The 27483-nt window shown below is 40.3% G+C and overlaps 3 protein-coding genes across 4 annotated transcripts in view; all 3 read left to right on the top strand.

Moving 5' to 3' along the window:
- Positions 1-292: 292 nt before the first annotated feature.
- LOC102295581 (E3 ubiquitin-protein ligase ZFP91) lies at positions 293-9310 on the top strand. 2 transcript variants are annotated; one of them, XM_005951658.3, is made up of 12 exons: positions 299-386; positions 489-964; positions 1162-1193; positions 1295-1423; positions 1541-1577; positions 1683-1766; positions 1877-2038; positions 3240-3284; positions 4034-4112; positions 4205-4319; positions 4478-4577; positions 6749-9310. In XM_005951658.3, exons 2-12 carry the CDS (start codon positions 633-635, stop codon positions 7668-7670), a joined length of 2037 nt encoding a protein of 678 aa, XP_005951720.1. In that variant the 5' UTR covers positions 299-386; positions 489-632; the 3' UTR covers positions 7671-9310. The 2 variants fall into 2 exon arrangements, with proteins under 2 accessions (XP_005951719.1, XP_005951720.1); XM_005951657.3 differs by having other exon boundaries at positions 293-964.
- A 3561-nt stretch (positions 9311-12871) lies between these two features.
- LOC102295270 (ciliary neurotrophic factor) lies at positions 12872-17574 on the top strand. Its single transcript, XM_005951656.3, has 3 exons — positions 12872-13264; positions 13715-14026; positions 16459-17574. Exons 1-3 carry the CDS (start codon positions 13157-13159, stop codon positions 16597-16599), a joined length of 561 nt encoding a protein of 186 aa, XP_005951718.1. The 5' UTR covers positions 12872-13156; the 3' UTR covers positions 16600-17574.
- A 3866-nt stretch (positions 17575-21440) lies between these two features.
- Positions 21441-27483, top strand: part of LOC102294957 — an 18031-nt gene continuing 11988 nt past the window's right edge. Inside the window, exons 1-3 of the mRNA XM_005951655.3 lie at positions 21441-21595; positions 26043-26152; positions 26686-26770. Of these exons, the coding sequence (XP_005951717.1) occupies positions 21453-21595; positions 26043-26152; positions 26686-26770 (338 nt within the window). The 5' untranslated portion in view covers positions 21441-21452. The remainder of the gene's footprint in view (positions 21596-26042; positions 26153-26685; positions 26771-27483) is intronic.

Raw genomic sequence — 27483 nt, 5'->3', positions numbered from 1 at the left:
AGGGTTCAGCTAAAGCCGCTTTAGCCTGCTATAAAAAAAAAGAATTAAAAAAAATATATCTTTTTAATTCATTTTTTAAATATAACTGTCTATTATTTAGTTATTAGGGAATACACAATGTAACCCAAATAATAAAAGAGAATGAGTTATAAAATATTCATAAAATACAATATATGGTTAACTGATGTATTTTGCGTTGTTGTTGTTGTTACACAACCCAAACTGTATGTTACATTCCAAAACTACCTTTCCCATACACGTCCGCCCTCATCAGTATGGAAGCCGGTCAGTCCAAAACTGACGTTGTCATACTGGCTCGTCTGCCGCTGTTACTCTTAAAGGAGACGTACCTCATTCGAGGGTACTCCCGGTCAAACAAATATGAGGTATGCTATAGCTTTAAGAACTAAATAATACTGGATATTTCTAAAATAATATGCGTCATTAAACTTATATATTTTAAATAATCTATTTTGCTATTTATGCAGTGGCACAAAAATTGATCGTTGGCCAGGCTAACGAAACTTGGGCTGGCTCTGGCCTTGTATGGTGGGCCTTCATTGTGAACGCTCATAAGTAACTAGACTTAAGTAATCACTAAAGTCGGTAAAGGCTATAACTGTAAGAGCGAAATGGAGTCTGGGAAAGGCGAGGTTTCAGGCACTGGTCCTGGAACTCGGACCGCAGAGTCGACAGCGGCCTCAAAACCATCCGCGGACTCGAGTGAGCCCTCCTGCGGTAGAGCCAGAAGCAAAAGGCGGACAAAAACAGCCTTGTTCTTCCCGGACTCCGGGGAGACTCGTTCCGTCACCTCAGGCTCTGTGCGTGTGTTACGATCAAGGGAAGCTGGAGCTGGTACGACCTGCGAGTCCAGAAATATCACATGCAAGAAAAAAGCGACCAGTTCGCGCGACGCACGCAGTCGACCTGCAGGATCACGCACCAGAAACACACCTGTCATGCAGTAAGTGCGTGCGCTGCTACTTTGATGGACGAAACTATTTGAAGAAGCTAGACACATCCTTGACAACAACTTTGTTTACACCTCAGAAGTGTTATTTCGGTGGGACTTCTTAAAACTGTGTATTTACTGCATACAAAAAATAAATAAAATAAAACTAAACCTTTAAATGTGTTGATTCTTAACTTTCTTTCTTGCAGAAGTGCAATAAAGAAACCAACAGCCAGTCGGGGTAATGCACATATGTGAATCCCGTTCATCTGCAAGCAGTCATTTTACCTTTTACCACTTAACAAGTGTGTTATTAACCCATGTTCACATTTATTTCCCCAGCATCCACAAAAACAATTGGACCAAAGCTTCCCAAAACTAGAAAAGGTGGGGGGAAACCTTCAACCAGGGCCTCACACACATCAGCAGCAACATGCAAGCTCGAAGCTGAGTCAGGGGCGTTTTCATGTGGTAAGAGAAGACCCCTTGCATCCTTTTTGTTGTGCACTTGTTGAACTGTGTGAATATCTTGAAATGAAAGTGCAAGCAACTCAAAATAAACTGACAGACGTGCGTGGTTTTTTTCAGTGAGGGACACTGGTTCTGTGAAAGAAAGCAATGGCAGGTGAGTGATAACTTATCAAAAGCACATCAGAGGGAACGAGGGAGGATGTTACCAGCGGTACTGTGAAATTCAACATGTCCAGTGTCGTGTTAATGTCCCTATTAGCGTTGCAGATCCAGATGTGGCTCTCAAGGAGGACCTTGCATTAAGAGATGATCCAAATGACCTTGTCAAAACTGAGACAAAGACGTACGTCGATTATGCTGCCTGATCACCGATCGTGCAATTTACTTCACATCAGATTAAGCACATTAGTGGTAAAATTTGCTCTTTTTTCTTTATTTTTCCCCTCTGTTTAGGACTAAAACAAAGCGCCACACAACATCACAACACAATGAATTCAAGAAAGAAGAGTCAGAGAAGGAGGAAGAAGATTGTGGCATTAAAAAGGAAGAAACCACCAGGAATGTAGCTCAGGGTCAAGATGGAGTCACTGGCACTGATCCTGAGCCAGTCAGGAAGTAAGTAGGAGATGATAGTAAACCGAAAGATAATAGAGGGGGGGTTTTGCCCATGTGAGAATTTTTGGCACCTTGTTTTGGTCCCAAAAAAAAAAAGAAAGTAAAGGAAAAATTACAAGAATTTATCAGCTGTGGTTCACTTACTAAGATATAGCATTTTTACTTATCAAAAGGCCAATAAAGACAAATAAAACACCCTGATTTCTGTCACATCAGTTAGCCAAGATATGAGTGTGAACACGCTTTTTAGTTCGTTTGCTTTATTTTTGCTTTTGTTTGTTTTTTAAATCAAACACCCAAGCACATGCCTTTTTGTGTGAGACTGTGTGATCTGAAATGAAGACTCTTTAGCTTTTAAGAAATTTTGAGTTAAAGAAAGTCCCAGCAGTAGAACTACACACTGAGTAGGGGTCTGGGGGTCATCCGACATTACGAATTTGAGTCTCGGACAGTTTGGTTTAGATTTTTAGATTGTACAGCTTTTATAGAATTATTCTCAGTTTTGCTTATTTAATAGCTTATAGGGTAATGAGCTGTAGCCAATTTTGCTTCAGTTGTTTGGGGCAGTAACCCTTTTTAAGTGTGTTTCACATTTGGCTTAATATTTTGGATTGGATTTTAAACCAATCTGAGTTTCAAGGGTCGGATGGATTTCAATCTAAACATTCAAATCATATCACACACACAGGTTGTTTTATTTTGTTGTTGTTGTTGTTTTTTGTTTAGAAATGTGCATTGTTATTGAGGCTGACTAAAAGAGGGATTTGTTGAGATTAATTGACAATATAGCATATAGATTGTGTATTTTATTGTTGATTTAGTGACTGTGTGTATTGTATATTTTGAATTTATTATACACTTTGGTCAGCTGAGTTTGTTTTAATTGTGTTATCGAAATAAACTGACTTGACTAATATAACTAACTCATAACTGATGTAGATGTTAAGGGGTTGAAGAAAGCTCACTGACGTAGTTTCAGTGACCATGCCAGTGGAAAGCATTCTTTCCACAGCGAGTCATGTTGTAGGTATTGGTTTCGTCTCTCTAGTTCTCATGTTCGTGAAAGTTAAACACCTCAAGAGTGGGATTGTTAACAGTAAAACGCATTACTGATTTTTATCATAGAAATCTGAATTCATTTAAAGCCAAATCTGAAATCTGTTTTGAATCTAAATCTCTCTTCTTCCTTTTTTCACTGTAGACGAGGTAAACGAGATGATAGATCCCCTCGGCAGCCAAAACGAAGGTAAAGTGTTCGTTATAACTCCCTAGTGCTTTTTTTTGTTGATGTTGTTATTTTTTTTAAAAAGAGCGTCCTTTTTAATTACTCTAGTCATTACAGTTCATAACATACCACCACACACATACATACCTAGGGGGGCAGGTGCATTACCCATAGGCTGGTGAGTGGGCCTGCTGCAGTGGCCCCATTCAAACTCTTGGGGGCACTGCAGATGGTGCGGTTGTGCTGGTTCCACACTATGTCTGCTTGTGGGTCCTGGGGTGCATTGTTGTGGCTTCCCTCCCCCATTATCAAGTACATTTATGACAAAGACACAGGCATTCCTACACACTCTCGCTCTGTCTCTCACACACACACTGTAAGAGGATTGTTGATTTATATATCTGTGTATTTTCTAATTTGTGTGTTACAGGTGCTGTGTGTTTGTTTTTTTCTTCATCATACCCCCCTCCCCCTTCTTTGTAAAAAAATAATTTTTCCTTCCTGTCCTGCCTCATACATCATCATACTATACAACATATAAAGTAATAACTGAAGTAACACAAATATAAAATGAATAAGTAAACAGACAAAAGTTTCACATGAACAAGTAGAGCCTACAGAGATTCTGTATAGCTGTGTTTGCAAAAGCAAAATATGTTTGGCACCACAGTGCATTTAGATCATAATTCTGATTGCAAAAGCCGCCAGACAGGACGGGGTTTTCTTTAAAGCCTTGTTGATTATACATTTCTTTTCTCCCATCTTCACAGGAAAAAGCCACCGGTGCAGTATGTCCGCTGTGAAATAGAGGGCTGCGGTACTGTTTTGGCCCACCCACGCTATCTACAGGTCTGCTGTCACCAGGGGAACTGAAATGGATCGATTACTCTGTGATGTTTGCCTTTTAACCAGTTTCATTTCTCCTCATCTCTCGATTTCAGCATCATATAAAGTACCAGCACTTGTTAAAAAAGAAGTACGTGTGTGATCACCCCTCATGTGGGCGCTTGTTTCGTCTGCAGAAGCAGCTGCTGCGCCACGCTAAACATCACACAGGTGATACAAAGATGTTTATACTCAATGCTGGTAACAATTTTCATTAGACTAGGAAAAAGATGTACCCACAAAGCAAAAAGATGTTTCATTTAAAACTCAATTACATTCTTTTTTTCCCCATACTTAGTGTTCTTGTCTTCTTCACATGTTTCTCTCAGATCAGAGGGACTACATCTGTGAGTATTGTGCTCGGGCCTTCAAGAGCTCCCATAATCTGGCTGTGCACAGGATGATCCACACAGGAGAGAAGCCAATACAGTGAGTTTATACATCTGATAATGTAACACAAGTAAACAAGGAAGAAATGAAATGAAAAACAAAAAGTCACGTCTGAGTGTCTGACATAAGTTCCAGTAACAAAAGAAGGAAGCACGTCTTTTTCAAAAAAAATCTTGTATAACCCCACTGTGGGATCACATGTCTTAAAATTAGCTACAAGAATTTTTGGCAGACAAATGACATCAAGTGACATCAAAGTCATCTATGTCATAGCACTCGCTAGTATAAACACGTCACACAAGTGTTTGTATTACACATGCAGAATATACTGCTGACTCGTTTCAGTTGAATGAAAACGTTTCAACTCCTCTTTACAAACAATGTATCAGCGGATGGGAGAGGTTGGATTATTATTGTTTCTTATTAGATAATGATTTAATCATTAGTGCGATAGCTTTTTTTCAGCTGATCATCTTAGTGATACAGTATTCATTTATTTAAACGTCACTCAAAAGGATTTTAATTTCTCCCTAAGGCTCCCTGAAACCCTTTTTCTTTTCTCAGCAGGGAACAGAGTGCAAAGTTTACTGGTACAGTGTGGTAAATAAAATTCTAGGAAAATTATACTTTATTTAGTTTTTTATTTTGTAACGTTACACATTAGAGCCCAACTGATGTAGACGTTTTAAGTAGGGTATCAATGTTTGGTGATTTAAAACCACATTGTACTGGCTGATATTTTTTCAGACACAAGATATAAACAGATTTTTGTAACATTTGTTATTGTCAGTTATTTGAGAGTCCTTAGTAAGATATAAGGGAAGGTGTAGAGTGGCCTCAGGTGGTGAAACAATGGTAAATGGCCTGTATTTATATAGCGCTTTACTAGTCCCTAAGTACCCCAAAGCGCTTTACACATCCAGTCATCCATCCATTCATACACACACTGGTGATGGCAAGCTACATTGTAGCCACAGCCGCCCTGGGGCGCGCTGACAGAGGCGAGGCTGCCGGACACTGGCGCCACCGGGCCCTCTGACCACCACCAGTAGGCAACGGGTGAAGTGTCTTGCCCAAGGACACAACGACGGAGACTGTCCAAGCCGGGGCTCGAACCGGCAACCTTCCGATTACAAGGCGAACTCCCAACTCTTGAGCCACGATCGCCCCGGCTTGGTGAAACTATGCAACATCACTCACAGCATGGTTGAAGGTGTTTTTTCTTGTCTAATCTCTACTTCTTTAATTGTCTTTTATCGGTTGCTATAAACATGAGTATCGGTATGTTGGTCAATTTCACACATGATTTTTACCTTAAAGGTCATAGGTCAGGTTTGTATAAATTAGGGTTTATCTCGCATATTAAAAATGTTATGCATCCATCAAGGAGATTTTGGCCTCCCACCCAAAAACAAACAAACAAAAAATCAAATACAAATATAGGAATATATTAGAACAATTTTTAATTTTTCAAGTATGGTTCAATTACTTAAACTTAAAATACATTTTGTTTAATCATATGGCCAAATGAACAAAAGAAATGTGTAGACCTGTGTTACTAAAGTTGCTTAACTCTGTCTTGGTTTTTTGCTGAGTCATTCCCAAAAGGAAGCACTCTTTATAAGGCAGTGTATCAATGACAGTAACAATCAAACATTATGATTGTGACATTTCTTGTTTTTACATATTTTGCTGATACAAAATGTTGATCTTAAATGCTGATTTTTTTTTTATTGTAATAAAATCCATGCCTTTAAAAAAATGAACTGCTCTTCCTGTTCCACACAATAGTCCACATCCCAGCAAATAAATGACCTGTTTAACTTAATTCTCCAAAAAGAAATCTTTTCAGAAATTCAGAAGTACAACAAACTTTTCTTCTCGCTCATTCTCTGCAAGAGAAATCGAGGTCTTGCACACATTTCCATAAAGGTTCTCCAACCCTGTTCCAACAATACTTGTTTATACTTAAATTTGACATCTTTCCAGTGGAAGGTCTGAAATATTTTTCCTATTCACTCTGCAACATTTGGTCAGTGAGGGAATGTACTGGAATTTATTCTACTCTAATTTTAATTAAAATACATCAAACGTATTTCACTGATTCAGGAAAAAAATCAACTAAAACTAAAGCAACAGTGTCTTAAGTGAGGCTTGATCTCAGTGTGCATTCAGACCTTAAGCTGTTTTTTGTCTCCATCTTGTGGCAGGTGTGAAATCTGCGGCTTCACCTGCCGTCAGAAGGCCTCCTTGAACTGGCACATGAAGAAGCATGACGCAGAAGCCTCCTACCAGTTCTCTTGCTCCATTTGTGGAAAAAAGTTTGAGAAAAAGGACTCTGTTGTTGCCCATAAAGCCAAGACCCACCCTGAGGTGCTCATAGCAGAAGCTTTAGCAGCCAACGGAGGAGAAGTAATAAGCACACCCACCCCAATCCTCGAGACTCTTCCAGCAGTCATCCAGCCTGAGCAGCCTTCTGTCAGCCAGGAGAGCTGCTCAGTAATAAGCACTACCACCCCGGTCCTCGAGACAACTCCACTACTCACTAAGCCTGTGCAGCCGTCTGTTAGCCAGCAGAGCCACAAGGACCAAAAGAGTCAGGAGAGCCAGGAAGTGGCAAGCGGTGGGCTCACTCCACTGCAGCAGGTGGTGCTCCCAGTTGCTCCACAGTCTGAACAGGATGTATCTCAAGGACAGTTTCTCCAACTGCCCCGCATGGTGCAAGTTTCACATCAGCAGCAGGGCCCAACCTTGATGCACTTCTCCAGCACCAGCTACCCTCAGCTCATCCAGCTCTCCACTCTTCCAGTTAGTGCAGTCACATCCGTGGCTTGTGTGGAACCCCAGAGCACACTCCTCACCCTGAGCTCCGTCACCACCCTGGCCTCCACAGCATCTGTGGCTCCCCAGCAGGCCGTGCACTGGGGGAGGGAGGGGGACGCGGATGCGCAAATTTGCGGAGAGGGTGATCTGTGGGAAAGGGTGGTGGTGGCAGGGGGCGGACAGGATGTAGGGGAAATGATGTGGGGGGGTAACGCGGAGAGGAGGAAGGAAAATGAAGGCACTGTTTGGGAGAGGGAGGGAGAGCGGATGTCACAGTGTGCAGATGTAGGTGGAGACAGTTTGATCTAGATGTAAAGAGGGCGAAATGAACTGAAGGGCGACTTTATGTTTATGAAGGAAACGCACATTTTATTCCAATAAAACACTGAAACACTTGAAATGCATACATGATGGATATTTAAAATAATAGAAGCTGTCTTTGTGATCTATATACAGTCACTTTCAGTACAGAGCTACTTTGTATCAGGGAGTTGTTGTTTTTTTAAATTAATACAATGGATTACATACTTTTTGACCACCTAATATTTTATACATTTTGGAGTTTGTCATGTAATTTCGAGAACAAATGATTGTTGGTTATGCACAAGAAGATCACAGCTTATTTGTATTTCCCTGTAGTATTCCTGTTGTGTTGATGTGTGTCCTTTTGAATGGTGAACTAATGAGAATTACAAGGTGCAATTAATCCTCAAACTATAAAAAACAACCATACCTGATTTCAGTTTGGTTGCTTGTCCTTTTAAGGGCAAAACCTTACAAATCACTGTGAGGCTGAGCTTGGATTGCTCCTTGAAAGGCCCATTGTGACCATTTGTATTTGGAGAGTCTCAGGCATGGGGTTTGGGCATTCATGGAGTTGTGCACCATAAATTCTTCCTACATGGGAAAAAAAGAAATCATCTGGAGGCATCTGAGGGAAAACATTTAGCTTAAACGACCTGAATAATACAGTCGTAACTCACCACCTTCATCTTTTTCTCATTTTAACACTATCTCGATACATAAATGCACAAGTTCAAGTGGTCTGAACAGGACGTCCAGGGACTGATGTCAAAGTGACAGGACCCCAGGAAGAGACCCGGCACTTCATAAGGATCTGATGAGGCTGATGTCAAAGCCAGCACATTTCGATTCCACCTTGTACTGATGTAACTGAGTTCATTTTCAAATCTGTTAACATATGTCTCACTCCAGTCCTCGTGAGTTGAAATAGTAGGACAGTGGGTTATAAACACAAGGCCAGAATCGGCCTGGGAAAGACTCCGGTGTAGCTTTGGAAAATGTGAAGGAGTGCTTAGATTTGTAACTATTAACTCTTTCATCAGGTAAACAGCTGTTCCTATTAACAAAAATATCCCTCATTGCCATTCATTCTACACCAAAGTAATTAAGTAATAGAATTTTTTTTTACATTTCACAGTAAAAAAGTAAAAAGACTGGTGGAGTTTCCCTGATCTTGTTATTTGAGATCAAAGTGAACTGTATGTGGTCCACAATGTAAGCTGATGCTGTAGTGTATAAATGTTTCTGTTCTAGTGGCCCAGCCACTGTGACAGAGAGCGTGAACAACTCTGAAAACCACCTACGTTTGTTCTTCTCTTGCTCCTCTTCCTTCTCATATGTTGCAGTTTGTAAAGAAAAGATTTAAGTTGCTTTCTGTGCTTCATTATATTTCAGTAAACCAGGAGCATCACACTTGGGAAATAAACTGTTTTTCCAAATCTTCACGTTCTTCACAGGCAGCAGTATCATGTTAGGAAAATATGTTCCCTCGGAAATTAATTTGATAATTTTTGTGTGGTTTTATCTGACCACTGTAATATGATACAAATTATATAAACCTCTGTATGTTGCTAATATTAAACATACAAGATAAGTTCAGAATGTGTTCAGAATAATTATTAAAAATAAATCTGTTCTCAACTCTTTATGTGTCACATGTCATTGATGTGATATACTTCACATTTCTTTCTTCTCCTTAGCCTCTCTTGTCTGGCAGTCTTTGCAGAAGTGTGATCTTAATGCACTGTTTTGTGATATTTACATGACAAAATTGTAATATAAATTTGGCACTTTAAAGCACTAATTCAACCTCTGGACAGTTGGGCTCTAATGCGCCTGGTCTTTAAAGGAATAAAATGCAAATCAAGTTGTATATAGAAAGAAAGTATAAATACAAAAAATAGGAAAGATTGCTAAGAGTCTGTGTTGCTAGGTTGCTCAGGGATCGGGCACACTTTTGAAGTGCAGCCACAACTTCCTGATTGGATTGAGAACCAGGCTAGAAAATATATCTTCTCTCCAGTCGTAGTTCTCCTGTGGATATAGAGTATCCTCCAGGATCTGACCAAAGAACCCTCTTCCAATTAACTTTAGAGTCTCCGACATCCCTTTGAATGAATTCCAGGCAAGATTTCATGCAAGCTTTTTTCAGTTTTCTCTTTATCACTCTCCCATCCTGGCAGACAGTTCTAATATGTACACTCTTTCCCATCAGATCCACTGAAGCTCTTTCAGTGTGTCACAGGTGTATTGGTGGCCTCTCTTATTTAGTTTGTGAGTGATGGCCAGATCTATGCAGCTTTAGACTAAGTGCTATACTTCTTCCATTTCTTAAAGATGGATTTAACTGAACTCTGTGGGATGTCCAGTGAACTGGAAATCTTTTTGCAGCCATCTCTTGACTTGCTTGGAGTCAATTGTAGCAGGAATACTGATGAACCAGAGACTGGACCTCCGAGACAAAATGTTTTTACTACATGTCAAGTCAAAGTAAACTTTATTGTCATCTCTGCTATATACAGTTCAGTATATAGAGAGACGAGATGACGAGGCTCCATTTCCATACATTGCAAAAGAACAACAATAAATATAGCAAGAGTAAGAATAAGAAGAATAAATATATATACACTTTGAGACTGAGGTAAGGGGAGCAAATATACACTTTGGGGTAAAGGGGTTAATAACAGTCTAAAATTTACAATTGAGATTTAAAGTGACTTTGAAGTGGTTTAAAATGACCAACATAGCAACTTTACGGTTTACAGTGTGAATACACATCAACTGTAGTCAGGTGGTCACCGTTTCACTAATTGTGACACTTCTGGAATCAATTAGATGTACCTCTGTTGAATTGATTGTTAATTTAAAAGATTCTCAAAGTCAGAATTTCTTCCCCACTTTAAGGCACTCCTTCTTGGTATGGCTTCTTCCTTGCTAGTGCTTCCCCTGGTGGACACATTGTGCAATCCATTTTATTTATGTTCATTTTCATTTCTGTTTTAACAAATAATTTTATGCATTGATACCTAGAGACTAGCAGAGTAGAGCATTGGTTTAGCATATTATACTGAAAACTTGGGGTGTTCTTTTTATGATAATTTCTAACTGCTTAATTAAGTATATTCTTCTGACTCTATTGGAGTAGTTTTTTGCTCAGAGGTATGAGCTGTCACACAGGTCAGAAATCTTTAAATCATCCATCCAGGTGGTCATAGGAATAGGAATATCTATATTTTAAAGGGTTTTGCTCATTAGCAAATGTATTCAAGCACTTTGCAACTTGTCCTTTTAATGTGTGCCTTTCTCTTGTTTTGTATATATTACTCTTGTTTGTTATTTATTCGTGTTGTCTTACTATTTATATGTCCTGTACAGTTTGTGTGGAGTACCCACAATGTTGTTGTACATGTACAATGACGATAAAGAGCTATTCTATTCTATTCTATTCTGCATATTTCTGGCTTTCTTCTGATCTCTGACAGATTAGTTTTGCATGAATTTTCATTTGAAAAATAAAATGAAATAAAATAAATAATTTCCTTATACTGGGTCTTAGGTCAACCTCTCAGTTAACTTAGAGCCTGAAATTAGCGTTCTTTCCTTTTAAGGCCCACTCCCTTTAAGCCAACGTTCTCCTGATAGGCTATCCCTCACAAACAGAAGGTTTCAATACTAGGTGGGTGGGGCCTCTGTGCTCACAGCCAAAGCTGTGTGTCTCAGATATTAGATGTTAGGCATATCCACTCTTTTTGACATCATACTGTGTTTAGTGCAGTCTGTAGCCAGAGATTTTCATACCCTGACTTCATTGTTTAACTCTGGTTGTGTTTGATATGTTCATCAACCACCGTCACAGTGAAAGAAAATGGGAAATAGGTGCAGCGATTTATTGAAATATCCAAATGTGCATGGTAATACAGCATATACAGCTAGGTCAATATATATTTGGACACTGCCTCAAGTTTTGTTTTGTTATCTGTTTACTGAAACATATTCCAATTATAATTCTATGATGGACATGGACATATTGTGTAGAATGTCAGCTTTCATTTGAATTGGATGAAGGGTTTAGAAGTTTCAGCTCCTTAACATGTGCCACCCTCTTTCGAAAGGGACCAAAAGTAAGTGGACATTGACTCAAAGGCTATTTGATGGGCAGGTGTGGGCAAATCCTTCATTATGTCATTATCAATTAGGCAGATAAAAGGCCTGGACTTGATCTGAGGTGACTGTGTAGTGTTTGCATTTCGAAGATTGTCCAACATGCAGTCAAAGGAGCTCTCCGTGCAAGTAAAACAAGACATCCTTAAGCTGTGAAAACAGAAAAATTAAACAAAAACATGTGTTAAAACTGTGTTATCTTTGGCATTTTTTGTCACTTAAAGTAAAGAAATTTGGGGAAATTTTGCAATTTAAAACTGGTCCTCTGCTAAGTTTTCTGTCACGTGTAAACACAACACTGGTTCATCCCTTTGAGTTAGGTGCGTTTATATGGTTGAATGATTAATAGGTCGGTGTAAATGGTTGAAAAAGCAAAAAACATTCCTCTGAAAATGGTCAGGCACAAGGACACAGCAGCTAATGTCCAAAGACAAACTTTGACAGACCTACAGAAACCCTAAAGAACTATTATTTAGTCAGTCAGTGCGCCCCAGGGTGGCTGTGGCTACAATGTAGCTTGCCATCACCAGTGTGTGAATGTGTGCGTGAATGGGTGGATGACTGGAAATGTAAAGCGCTTTGGGGTCCTTAGGGACTAGTAAAAGCGCTATATAAATACAGGCCATTTACCATTTACCATTTACCATTATTTAAGACCACTTCAAAAATAAATCACAAGAAGTAAAATATAAAGAAATGAAGGGTAGCGCTAGACTTTTTGCACAAAGCTGTGTGTAGACACAAAATAAGGAAAATAAAATGGGTCCACGTTAAACATTAATTGAGATATACTTTCCCACACATCTCCAGCGCATTGCAAAATTAATTGTTAGCCTTGGCCTTTTAATAAAAACTATAAAAAATTAAACAAACAATGCATTGAACAAAAATAAACTTGTTCTCTTTTTTTACTTATACAATAAACCTATGTAGTTTTCCATCGTTGTTTACAGCTGCTGGAGAGAAGGGGGGAAAGCTATTCCAATAAACAGAGTTTTTATTATGCGTGGAAGGGTGGGTGGGCCGCATGGTGACGTTTTCTGTACACCCCACCACACACACGCGCACAGACACGCACATCGTGGCTGGCGGAACCAATTACATCCCCTCTTGTTGGTGTACATGCCAAATGAGCACCCGCACAATCGGGCTCCACTGGCTGTCCCCCCGCGTGGATCTCCGGCTCGTGTTCGGACCGCAAAAGTATCCAGAAACAGCCACACGGCGTAGTTTCGCTGCCAGAGGGGAGGGGGACTGTTTCTGCTCCTGTCGGTCGGTCTGCGCCCCGCTCGCTGCTAGCCCACCTTTGACATAAACACGGCTGAGAGCAAATGGCAGAGCAGGAGGAGCAGCCGATAGCTGGCCGGTCGCTGACGGGACAAGCGGTGGCTCTTGCCCGGCTACTGCACCATGAGTGTACCAGTCTGCTCCGGCTATACGTGAGTGATCAGAGTAGCCACTCTTTCTGCTTAGCTCATGCGGGTCATTCTGTCTGGGACGCTCCCCTCCCAGTTATTTGGAGCTTTCTTTAAAGCCGTAGTGTTTCAGTATCCAGGCAGCTTGCTACCTGTCGCTTTTGGACTGATTTAACGCTGACTAGTTTGTTTTTGGAGCAGATACTGGAGGGAGGGGGGTAATTACACTAAAAAATCCCCTCCACCCCCACCACTCAATTTCCCAAGGGGAACCTAATGGATAGATTGTATTGGATTTTTTTTTCCCCCCTGCTGCCATCCATCCTTTTAGAAAAGCTCTTAACCGATCAGTTTAATCAATGGTTATCTCTTGGTCCCTGAAATAGACTTATACTAAAATGAGATTAAAGGGTGCAAGGTAAGTGACCTGTTTGCATCGGAGTGGGACAAATTTATATTTATTTATCTTTTCAGACGGAGAGGGAGACCTTCCTGTCCAGCTACACCCCAGATGGGAAGCGCCTCGTGTCCGCGTCGCCAGAATCTGAGGAGCCCAGCACGGAGGAGCAGGTGCACTTGCTGCACTCTGCTCTGCGACAGTGCCTCGGGCTGCTCCACCGTGTTATCCAGAAGGAAGAGGAGGAGTGGGGCAAGCTGGAGGATGAGTACGAGTCCATGAGGAAGAACGTGCGAGCCCGACTGGAACACTTGCTCTACAGCACCAAAGGTTTGGTGGAGACTGACGGCACCAACCTGGAGGTTACCCCTGATAATCAGTGTAATGAGGTAAATGAGGTGCCGTTTCGGGGGGTTTTGTAGTTAGTCATGTCCTTGTGGCCTTTCCTCTATTATGGTGACACTCACAACTGTCCACAGCCCATAACACATTAAAAGTGGCGGTGGGCAATACGGCCTCAAAATATATCACAATATTTCAAGAACGTTTGGGAGATTTCTGACAATCTAGGGGAAAATACCGAAGAACGTTTTATTGATACTTGCAACCTAGCAGCATTTTTCACCCTTTTCCAGTGAGCTGACACACTTCCTTATTGTGAAGTGTGAATCTATGGAAACAGGTGACAGCAGCAGTTGCATTATAGTGCAATTGCAGTGACGAAGGACAGGAAAATGTGAGCTCAGAAGTAGCTTAGGTAGAGTTTTCCCCGGAAATTTTAACTAATGTATAAAATAACTTCTTCACACTGAGATCCAGTGTGAACCCTCTGCTCCCTCTAACTCTGCAGGAGCAGCACAGTATCATCACATAATAACACTGAAAATATATGCTTTGCCTGTGATGTTGTATCTCAGCTCAAGCTTTTTAACCAGCTGCTTAAATCCCTCCTTCACCGCCGTGTAACCGCATCAGTAATTTCCATCCACTGTCTGCTCTTCCTGACGCATCGAGTGCAGCTAGTGAGCGCTCCAGCGATGCTCGTGGAGTCATCTGATCGCTCTGTGGTGGCGCATCACCAGCTGATCATCTCTCCTCCATTGCTTGGTAGTAATAGTGTGGTTTCTGTCTCATGTAGTGAACCAAGCTTGTCATTTCCACCTTCAGTGGGAGCAGATGTTTTCTGTTTTGTTTGGGCTTGTTGCAGTAGCTCCCTTTTTATGTACTAAATCATCATCACTGGAGGCTGACGCACAGCTCTCGGCGTCAGACATGCCCAGGTTTGTCTCCTTTATTTATATTTATACTCTAGGGAATGTAAATGGTGTCGGAATAGCAGTAAAGTCAGCAGTGATTTATTTTACATCACGTAAAAATTCATACAGGTATCATCGCATGTGATATGGTTCGACACAACCCTGATTAAAAATTAAACTTTGTGGCATCATATAGACTAAAACCGTGCATGCAGCGCAGTATGCTGTAAAGGTTTATTATGATGTGTCTTTATGTCCCTGGCTTTCTCCATGTAACTGATTTCAACCCTTTGACATCGGGTTGACCAAGTAAACCCCCTGAAGTGGATAAAATTCAGTTTCAACACCTACATCTATGAGCTTAAATGCATTTATTTTAAAGTCGTCACAATATTTGGATCGTGAACGGCAAATCTGACTAAGAACCCGAAAAAAGAAGTTTATTTTAGAGTAGCCAGGCTCTGACTTTACATTCTCATCAGATGGAAAACCTAAAATCTCAGCACGGTTGTGACTAAACCCTGTATTACATGAATTACAGCTTTTGTGTGAATGTGACTAACGCTGTTTACAAACAGTTCAAATCATTAGTTCAGGACCTGAAATGTTCAAGAAAACCCTGGTTGTATTTGTCCTTTTACATCGACAACAGACTAAACGGATGGATATTTCTCCCACAGGTTGGTGGGGAACAAAATAGAGGGCTGTAGGTCACCCCAATAGAGCACTTCTCTCCCAGACTGCTGGCTTACTTGGTGTTACTAGAGTATTTAAAAGTAGAATGGGAGGCAAAGGCTTCAGCTTTCAGGCTCTTCTTCTGTTGAACCAGCTCCCAGTTTGGATTAGGAAGACAGAAACCCTCTGTACTTTTAAAATTAGGCCTAAAACTTTCCTTTTTGATGAAGGATATAGTTAGGGCTGCATCAGGTGACCCTGAATCCTCCATTGCTGCTGCAAGCTTCCCATAATCCACTGTTTATTCTTTATTCACTTTTTTCCTCTCACTGTGGCTCTCTTCCACAGTGTGTCTCTGTCCTTTCTTCCTCCCCTCACATCCAGCAGATCCAGTCCCATGTGGTCCCAGCAGATAGCCGCTCCTCCCTGAGACTGGTTCTGCTAGAGGTTACTTCCTGTTAAAAGGGAGTTTTTCCTTCCCTTGGTTGCCAACTGCATGCTCATAGGGGATCGTCTGATTATTGAAGTCTTCACCTTACAATATAAACCACCTTAAAGTGACTCCTGTTGTGATTTGGCACTATATAAAACTGAATTGAAGCACCAAATATTTAATGTGAAGTCATCTGGTTGTTGATAACTTCAGATGTATGCTAATGGTACTTTGTAGCCATTGGATGTGTGATTTAAGTGCTTGTTTGTGAAATTGTCATTGTCAAATATAAAGGGTGGCATTAATTTTAATTAGTTATTTAGTAAACAATCCAAATGAGTTTCACCAAGTGTGGACATGTTCATTAGACCAAAACAGTTTCTTAGCAGATTTTGAATGCAAGGGCTCACTCCTAATGAGAGACATCTATTGCTCTGTCTTGCTCTCTTCTGTGTAGGAAACCGACGGCTCTGGGGGAGTTTTCGGGTTCAAACTCTGGACCTACCAAGTGCTGCTGGAGCTGATCCACTGGTCTGATCATGCCGCGAAAACTCTCCATGTGTTGCACACGGAGAGAGAAGGAGCAGAGGAGGCCTAAATTCCCTAGTTAGAGTCGATCGGCATCTACGAACGAGCTTATTCAGCAGCCAGCTTTCCCCTTGATGTATTCCAAATTCAAAATTGTAAGGTGATGTGGAATATACTCTGTGAACACTCAAATAAAATCCCAGCTAAGCTCCTTTAGCCAAGTAAACAGCTTTTCTTAGGCATTACTATTTCCACAGCAAGTGCTAAAGAGCCCTCTGGTTTCTCACAGTTGTCGGTTCTTTGGACAAAAAAAGAGTGTGCAGACTTTACACTTGTGTAACCATCAGTTTGCTTTGTGCAGTGGCATTTAAGAGTGTTTAAAAGTGACTTTTTTGTGTATGCTGTGTATAATTTATTTTATTTAAGTAGATTTACTTTTGATGACTAACTACCTGCTGTTCTTAACACTCCAAAATCTGACTGCTAGACTAACACCATAAAAACACGACTGTTAAACTGTGACTGACATGCAGCTAAATATGTAGCCATTTACTAATTTAAACAGCTTTTTTTCATGTACCATGTTACTAACACATCTAACGATTCCAAATTAGATTTCATGTTGTCGTGTATAGGCTGGCCGATCGGATGTTTATGGGGCTGGCACAGTCTGTGATGATCAAGTGTCATGTTTTGCTGCTTTGGTCGCCAGGTTCTCTCCTGTTGTAATACTTGAATTTGCTGCTACACTGTTCACAAGTTGGAACTATTAGACCAGTGGTTCTCAAACTTTTTTTTTTTTCTCTCCTGCCCTCGGATGGATATTTTACAGTAGAGCCGTACTGTCTGTTACCAAAACTATCAAACATTCTGAAACGCAGCGATTTCACTGTAGTCTAAAATGCCTGACACAGTATACGCTCACGCAGTGAATGAGCTGTGACTTGCACACTTGCCGGTATGGTGAATATCCGATGACCATGCTTTTCTTTTATGTCTGTGATGAATAACTGGATGTTTATTGAAGATTAAAAGCTCATCTTAATCTTTGTTTTTTGTTGGTATTGGTTCTACTTTGTCTTCTGGGTCGTGTCCTATGAACTCTGATGTCAAGCGTGTCGCTCACGATACATGGCCCCATTCATTCTGTCCTTAACACGGATCAGTCGTCCTGTCCCCTTGGCAGAAAAACAGCCCCATAGCATGATGTTTCCACCCCCATGCTTCACAGTAGGTATGGTGTTCTTGGGATGCAACTCGTATTCTTCTTCCTCCAAACACGACGAGTTGAGTTTATACCAAAAAGTTCTACTTTGGTTTCATCTGACCACATGACATTCTCCCAATCCTCTGCTGTATCATCCATGTGCTCTCTGGCAAACTTCAGACGGGCCTGGACATGCACTGGCTTCAGCAGCGGAGACACGTCTGGCACTGCGGGATTTGATTCCCTGCCGTTGTAGTGTGTTACTGATGGTGACCTTTGTTACTTTGGTCCCAGCTCTCTGCAGGTCATTCACCAGGTCCCCCCGTGTGGTTCTGGGATCTTTGCTCACCGTTCTCATGATCATTTTGACCCCACGGGATGAGATCTTGCGTGGAGCCCCAGATCGAGGGAGATTATCAGTGGTCTTGTATGTCTTCCATTTTCTGATGATTGCTCCCACAGTTGATTTTTTCACACCAAGCTGCTTGCCTATTGTAGATTCACTCTTCCCAGTCTGGTGCAGGTCTACAATACTTTTCCTGGTGTCCTTCGAAAGCTCTTTGGTCTTGGCCATGGCGGAGTTTGGAGTCTGACTGTTTGAGGCTGTGGACAGGTGTCTTTTATACAGATGATGAGTTCAAACAGGTGCCATTCATACAGGTAACGAGTGGGGGACAGAAAAGCTTCTTACAGAAGACGTTACAGGTCTGTGAGAGCCAGAGATTTTCCTTGTTTGAGGTGACCAAATACTTATTTTCCACCCTAATTTACGAATAAATTCTTTACAAATCCTACCATGTGATTCATGGAATTTTTTTTTCACATTCTGTCTCTCACAGTTGAAGTGTACCTCTGGTGCAAATTACTGACCTCTGTCATCATTTTAAGTGGGGGAACTTGCACAATCGGTGGCTGACTAAATACTTTTTTGCCCCACTGTATATTACAATATATATTAGCAATAATATAGATATGTGAGTATATTACAGAAATGGGTCTATTATGGTATGTTATAATGTACACGGTATGAAGTATGTTGTGAATATTCTATAACTATAAGTATGTACAGGCTGTAGTGAGTACAAGCTATGAACAGGATATAAATATGAAAAACTATACAGAATATGAAATAAATAACTTTACAGAAATCTGAGATATACAGCTATACAGAAATGGGAACTATGCAAGTTGTAAACAGTTGTAGGGTTAAAAATTATCGAATGTACAGAATGATTATTTACACAGAGCTATACAGTAGTGCAGTTAAGATAAGTGAGATATAATTCCTACAGAGGCTATATAAAGTGCTAGTGGTTGTGAGTGGTGGTTCAGTCCATGTTATTATTGTGTGTTTGAGGGTACAGTTGTCCATTGTGGGTGTGTGTATGTTCAGTCCATGTGTTAACGTGGGTCAGATGTCAGGAGGCAGAGTGGGCCTTTGCCTCCATGGGTAGGGCATCAAGTCTGTGGCATGTAGACAGTGTGATGAACTGCACTTAGGATTAGGTTTTTAGACAATTGCACATTTCGGTCTAATTTTTTTTCTTTGCAAACCACTACGGAGGGTTTTAATGCAGTTTTCAGCTTTAACTTCAGGGCTTTAATGAAAATACTGCTTGACCTTTTTAGAAATTACAATCATTTTTATACACAACCCCCATTTTTAGAAACTGAAAAGTCCCTGGACAACTGGCTTGTCTGTTTATTTAAAATCCACTTTGGTGGCATACAGAAGCATAATGACAGAAATTGTGTCAATGTTACTACTGACCTAACAGCAGGTCATACCCAGCAAACATGCCCCCTTCCTGACGCAGCCCTCAAGGGATAGTTATCTCCTAGCTGTTTTGGTGCCAAGAAAATAAACCATTAGTATAGATGAGGGGTGGACACTTAATTTTCCAAAGACCTCCTGTGAGAAACTGGGACTGTTGTGAAAGGCTGCACCAGTAAGATGAACTCCATTCTGCTCAATTTCATCTTTTTATAAGCTTGGTGCGGACCTCCACTGCAGTCACAGTTTTTCAAATAGCCTCTTAGGAAAATGAATTGTCCACCTCTGATAATAAAAATATGATTTAGCCTTGTCACATAATATGTAATAATTGGTAAATCATTTCAATTTTGTGTTTACTTTTTCTTTGCTTTTTAAACCAGTCGCACGTTGTTTTAGGTTCTTGTTAAGATCGCTTGAGCAGTACAATTACTGATCATGGATGAACCTGAGGACATGTAACGTCTAGTGAAGTAAGAGAGAGGAAGGTTCAGTAGTGGTGTAAGTCGGGGGAATGATTGAAGAAAAAGCATAAGAGTTCAAAGACCTCTCCCATGTGATATATAAGCCACAACCTACATGCTACAATGTAACAAGCTCGTCGACAAGTGTGTCCTCTCTCTGAATAAAATCAATGTCTGAAAGTCGTGATGCACACAGCATAGCACCCATGAAGCTATTACATACAAACGTTGCATACTTAAGCGTCAGTATATAACAGAGAGGTAATGCTGCTGCAGCTGAGATTAGGTCAAAGGTCATTTTACTGTACATCTGTTGATATATTAAGCAGTTATCATAAAATGTACAACGTTACTCTTTCCCATCATTGTTTAATATATTTTATGATACTTTAGTCCTTTCTCTTTAAAAAAAAAGTGTGAAAAAGTCAACACTGTATTCGAAACTGTTTCCTGCTTTGTAACCAACAAATCACTCAACATAGAAAGAAACTGTGTGTTTACTTTCACTGAGGCCAAGTAATCTTACATTAAAGATGAATTTCACTACAGGACATCAACACCTGTAGGGATGGTGCTTAGGGAAAAACATGCAGTTAAATCATATATTATCATTATATGATGGTGAATATGTATACAGCAACATTCAGGATTGCTACAAAATGATAAATGATACGTGACCTCTTTGTCCTGCTTCATTCATCCATATATGCAAACCAAAGATAAAATTGTTAATAAAGTCTTATGTAACGTTGTACTTTATGTCTCATGTTTTCTGAAATTTTCTGAAATCGTTCGTTTTTGAGTGAGAAAATGAGTTTCAAAGTATTGTAATCATTTAAGTGGCGTATTAAACATATTAAACATTCACTAGCAGGGGAAACAAGTAAGTCTTTCATTTTTGTAAAAATGTGTTATGTATATGTATTGTCATTGAGCAAATAAGAACATCATCAGCCAACCCCCCTTATCTCTAAAAAAAACAGCTTTTCGTGCACTCAGAAAACCTGTTTTCATCTTTGTGATAGTCCATTTTGCAGATGGTAATTAAAAATGTTTATTTAGCTTTTCAGCTCAAAAGTTAGGGCAATTTTATCAACGTATAATCATTCTGTATATTATACACTAACATTTAGTTGGTTTTCACTGGGATTGAGGGTATGAAAGACTGTAATCTGAGACGTAATGACTAAAGCTGTAAAACAGCCTAGACTTTAAAATGCTCTTCTGTGTTATCGTGAGGTATACGAAATTTAAACGCACTTGGATACGTGTATTTAGCAGTTATAGTTATATTAGTTGTATTTCACTCGTGTCTGCTGCTAGTCTTTATTTCTGTTTTAGGTCTTTGAAAGTTAAACTGTCGCCATATGAAGTAAACATATACATAAATAACACGCCAATAAAATTAAACTAGCTTCTCGCTCATAGAGGTGAGTGCACCCCATTTTACCAATAGAACCCCAAAGGATGTTGTGCACATGCGCGTTGTGCAATCTACCGGAGCGCGAGAGGTAGGGAAGGCAGTTCTAATGGCGGAGAATGTTCGGTCGCCTTTTGACTACCGGGAGCCACCGACCCTCGACAGCGACGGGGATGGAAGCAAACCGCCGCCTCCACGGGGGTGAGTGAGACCGGCGAGCCTCCGGTTTGTGGCCGCGAGCGATCCTTTTTTCTCAGCGGAGATTTGTGAGCAAAATGCAACGCCGTAGACGCACGCGCCGTGCGCGTCTCTTTAGTTACCATTAGAAGCCCTTTTTTCGCGTGCATGATTTCAGCGTAATATTGCAGAAAACGGGGAATGGAAAGTGATTTTCGTTCATCTGCGGGTTGCAGCTGGTGTGCCCGGCGAAGGTGCATCTCTCCCCCATCCAACCCGCTGTGCATTTAAGCGCCATCCTTTTATTTTTTGAGATTTTGACGGGACAGAAGTACCAACGTTAGCCGTTGGAAGCTAACGGGGCTAGCCGTGGTTTAGCATTAATGTTAGCATGTCCTCAACAGGAGCCGTCAGCTGTGTAACCCAGACTGTCAGTTATATCTCTCCCTCTCCTCGGTAACGTCAGTCATATGATTTCTTAGACTGAACGTATTATTCAAAGACAATGTCGTTCAGCTCTCAGCACTTCTCGAGTGCTCAGCTGCTGTAGATCATGACTCGTGGCTTGTGTGGTGTAAGTAAACAAAGTTGTTGACCGCGACCAAAATGCCCCCAAAAACACTTAACTGTCACCGTGCTCAGTGAATTAGGCACGCAGTGTTTTGCTAATCATGCTTCTTTTTTTTTTCTTTTTTTTGGTCATTTCCTTTTTACAGACTGACGTGATTGCTTAAAGGGGTGGGGCCATTTTTGATTAATAAGTGTAGTGTTAAGCCTCACAATAGCTGTGCAGTAGATCAGGGTTTGTTAATCCTCTCCAATGATCACCTCTTCTCTGCATTTTTATTAGTTAACCACATGATGTAAATCCAGTAGTATTTGAGTAGACTGCATGAGATTATTTTTCCGTTGAATGCAATGATCTATTTGTTTGTAGAACAATAACTTAAACACAAATATGTCCTTATGAAGCTTATATGTTGTCTTATATTAAACTTATAGGGACATAATGCAAGAGATTTTCTGGGAAGTAGTTTGGAATTGGTCTCCAGCAGCTTTGACGCCATGCTTTTTTACGTGTGTGTGTGTGTGGGGGGGGGCCTTGATTTTTGTTTTAATACTCTTGGCACCATCTGCAGCACATGTTCACATCAGTGCTTAGCAGGTGGTGGTGCAGAGTCCAGAGGGGTCAGATAATTTCTAAATGGGCCACAACTACCACCGTCAGGACTTCCTGTTTCATTGAGGGTGCTGGCAAAATTGTGCAGAATGAGTTGAGCCCTCTGAAGCTGTAGACCTACAATGTAATCTAATGTTCACGATGCGATTTTTAAAAAATCTGTTAGTTTTCAGTGTAAGGCCATTGCCGTTTTAATTTCACACAAACTAGCAGCAGCCACAAAATAATAGTTACGGTCCACCACCACAGCAAGCTGGGTATTTAAACTTCTAATGTGCATGGTAATTTCTGTAGTCACACTCCCAATGATTGCAAATTGTGTTTATCTTTCACAATCGATGAGTCTTTATCTAAACAATCAACACACTTTACCAGGCTGCCAGCATTTTAAAGGCAAAGTAACCTTTCCTGTAAGAAAAGAAATAATAATAAAAAAGAATAACATTCATAGTTTTTAATTAACGTTCAGACATATAGTCAGTGTTACATCCATCTGCAAATATTATTTTGTGTGTAAATAATTGTATTTTTTTTCACCATGTAGGTGAATTGAAGTCAAAGAGTCAATGTAACTGGGTTCATCGGAAGTGAACAGGTTCTCCATAGGTGAACTCTGTTGATATAAGAGGTTATAAGTTTCTAATGTTTGTGAAATACATTAAAGATTTCTTTAGCAATCACTAATTATATAGTAGTGTTATTTATAAAGACAGCAGTCAGTACAAACGTTACTGAACATATATGTTGTCCTGTAAAAACAAGTACACCTTTACGCCTTCCACGCCTCCTGAGAACCGAGGATGCAAGTATCTTATATTTTACCTCTTTTTGGGAAGTCCTGCCTATCTGAAGTTAAGAGGCCACCCGAACACATGAGATATCATTGGAAAGGCCAGGATGTCCTCCTTTGAGCACAGCAGAACTTTTCAGGGTAGCTCAAATAAGTCAAAAGATATAGACCAACAGAATGGCTCTTTTTTTTCTCTCTCTCTCTGCATGATAATTGTATAAAATGACAGAAAATGTTCTGGTAGCTCACTGCCCCAGGTGTCTTGAATCTATACAACATAGTGTTTGATTTTTTTTTTTCTTTTTAACCAAAGCCCATCTAAAACTGAAATAGAAGTAGTAGACCTGTTTTATTTAATCTGTAGTAGATAGCGGAGAAACAGGAACTTCTGTCATTTAGTTGTTTATCTATGACTTAACCACCTTGGTGTAGTATGAATGATGATGGCGGTGGAGACTTCATCAATAGGAAAAGCTGAAAAAAGATTAAACATTACAGCTAAAAGGTCAAAATCTAAGCACTCCTTCACATTTTCTAAAGCATTCCAGTGGGCCAGATTGGAGTCTGGTCAGTTCTGGCCCTGGGCTTTAACGTTTGACATCCTTGATCTACAGGCCTCAGTTATCATGTTAAATATTAAAGTTCATGACAGTGAGCAATTAGAAAAAACTGAATAAGTATGGCTTGTTGGAAAAGGTTGCTAGGAGGAAGTCTGTTTTCTAAAAGGAACATGTTTACAAAGTTACATCTGAGCAAACCATAAGACTTCTGGAGCGATATCCTTTGGCTAGTTTAGACCAAAGTGCAGATGACCTCTTACCAGCTGTCAGCAGAGTGGTGGAGGGGTGATGATTTGGGTTTTCTGTGCAGCCACATAACTGAACAGCATGTAGTCATTGAGTTAACCATGAGCTCTCTGTATACCAAAGTATTCTTTAGTCAGATGCGAGGCTATCTGTCTGACAGCTAAAGCTTGGCAGAAACTGGGTCGAGCAGCAGGACAGTGATCTCAATCACAGCAGCAAATCTACAACAGAATGACTGAAAAACAAAAGAATTGATGTGCTGCGATGACCCAGTCAGAGTCCAGACCTCTACAAACCTGAAATACTGAAGCGAGACCTGAGCATAAACAAATGCCTCCAAACCACAATGAACTGAAGCTACGCTGTAAAGAAGGCTGGACCAAAATTCCTGATAAAATCATGGAGAACACAATTCCTTCAAGCTGAGGTGGTTCTTTAAGCTGTTCAATCATGGTGTTGTACTATATTAGAGTTTGTTTGGTTGTTGTTGTTGTTGTTTGTTTGTTTTTTTTAAACTACATCAATCTCAAAATTCAATGCTAGTCATGCCAAACAAATTTAAATATGTTTGGTAGGGTTTAGTACAATTTTCTGTGATACTTGTATGTATTTGTGTTTTTAAAGCATTTGTTAGATCACAATATCTAAACTTTGGGCATTTGATGAGACAGATTACTGATTCAGTACCAGTGTTGAGCTAGTACAATATATTCCTCATTGAGGAGACTGGGGATATTTCAATGTATGTGATGACATCAGGCTTGACTTAAACACTGCATTCCTAACTTTATAAAACAAAATGTAGAAAATTGAATATTTATTAGTAAAAGAATTATCGAAAGCACAGATTTTATTTTTATTATCAACCTAATTTATTAGAACTGGTCTCATTTCAGCTCAGCTGTAAAAATTTTACCACATCCTCTTGCCACTTAAAGTCAGACTAGTTTACTCTTTTCCCTGCTGACACTGTGAGTGCACCTGCTTTCTCACACACACACACACACACACACACACACACACACACACACACACACACATATGTAGAGTAGAGCTGAGATGTATTTACATGAAGTTGAGTTGACAACTAAATATTAAGTTACAGTAAATGCAATATAAAAAAAATTCCACACAGATGTTGCATCAACATAACGAGAGTGACAGCGAGTCAGAGCGCGAGAGAAAGAGAGGTGCTGACAGGGAAAGTGTTGACATCAGTCGTGCCAGTTCGCTCAGCCACAATTTGTGGTTAAGTTAAAAATGCTGTTGGCTGCACCAGCAGCAGACTGTTTCCTGTTAGCTTCCTTCTTTCCTTGTTTGCTCTCCCACTAGCAGGTGGTGCACTGATGTAGATGTGCAGTGTAGTAAATGCATAAAGTCACAGAATCCATTTTTAATAGATCAACCCAACACTGAAGTTTCTAGATCCTGCTCTAGTCTTCATCATATATCCCAAAAAAAATTTTAAAGTCACAAGTTTAAAATGATTTTCTTATCACTTTTTACCACCGTGACCAGTTAAGTAGGTCATCCACGTGAGCATACACCTGTATTGCTTTGCTGCAGGTACACATGATCACTTTGTTTGCTCTGCCATCCATTCCCGTGTTTATACAAAGTCTTTATGTGAGTGTGCTGGGGTTTTTTTGTTTGTTTGTTTGTTTTCTAAATGAAGACCTGACTTTGTTTCTACAGCCGTGTGTGTGGGAGGAAAAGGAAGGGAACACCTGTAAAGGTGTGTGACCGAGCATATGTGACAGAAGATGAAGAGGAGGAGAGCATGTCAGAGCACAGCTACAGCCCCGGTAAATGTAAAGACTCACACAATGTGTTTGCCACCTGGTGTTGATGTGTTTTTGTCCACTGATACCTAGGTGAGAGAAAGAAAATGTTACTTTCCAAAGCTGTGAAGTGATAACAAGTGTGAGTGGAGCTATTATGCTAATTTCCAACTCAGATGACCCAGTATATAACAGCTTGTTTCAATCTGTTTTCTTTTACTTTAAAGGCAACCTCCATTTACTGCTACTTTCTTTTTTCTTTTCTTGCTGATTGGATGTCCCTCAATTTTTAGCAGCAAGTGGGGGTGGGGATTCTGTATCCACAACCAAAGCTATGTAGCTGAGAGGACCTTGTTATGGATAGCCTTTAACGGCATACAGAGCCAAGCATAAAAAAAAAAACAAGCTTCAGGGTCGTTCTGAGCTCATGCAGACCTGAAGTTTTGAAACTTGCCATGCTTAATAAACGAATTCACCATTTTAACATTGTGTATATATGGGAAAAGGAATATGGAGAAGCATAATGGGTCCTCTTTAAAACGTTTACTCTGTCTCAGGTGATGGCCAGTACCCTGAGGGTGCAGAAGACCGCCTCCCTCCACCAGGGAGTCCCTACTACCTGCCTGACCCCACTCAGCTCTGGTAAGTAGGACCCTCACCACTTTGCTCAGATGATCTTTGAGGGGAAAAAAAGACTCATGTGGAGCTAGCCACACCTGCAATCTAGCGCAGTGTCACAGAAAAGGAAAGTTAATTCTGTAGGCAGAAAGTTTCAAGAGAGGTGCTAAATTGAGTTTGTTTTTTCGCTGACGAAAAAGCAAGGCTCCTACATTCATCAACCTCAGAACATTCATATGTGCTTTTCATTGTCATTTTGAAACCACACACATGTAAAGACGTGGAGCCACGTAGGGGTACAGAGGCTTCAGAAAGTCACTGAAATGGAAAAGAGGCAGAGAGCTGCAACTTTCTGGTTCAACTGTAAAGGAAAGTTTCATTATATGAAAGGAAATTGCTAAGTTGGTTAGGCCATTCAGATGGTGATTTTACACCAAAAAACCCAAACTGTGAGGTTGATGATTTGTAAGTTTTTATGTGCATCCATGTGTTTTGCTTTTTTTGAAATTTCCCACTGAATGATAGTCATGTTCAGGCCTGTGAAGCAAGCAGTGTACCTGTATAAATGTAACTGCAGAGAAAAAATAACTAAACTGGCTTTAGCATAAACATGTGACTGATTTTATTAATGCACCACACTCCCAGCAGATACCATATTCATGTTGATGCAGGTTGGTTTTATTGTGGCCTTCTTGTAAAACACTTTCGGTTGATTAACTGGAATAATGGCTAAGCAG

The sequence above is a fragment of the Haplochromis burtoni genome, unplaced genomic scaffold (assembly GCF_018398535.1).
Source record: "Haplochromis burtoni strain Fernald_Lab_line unplaced genomic scaffold, NCSU_Asbu1 Contig_984, whole genome shotgun sequence".
Taxonomy (NCBI): domain Eukaryota; kingdom Metazoa; phylum Chordata; class Actinopteri; order Cichliformes; family Cichlidae; genus Haplochromis; species Haplochromis burtoni.
This window is presented reverse-complemented; position numbering and strand designations above follow the sequence as displayed.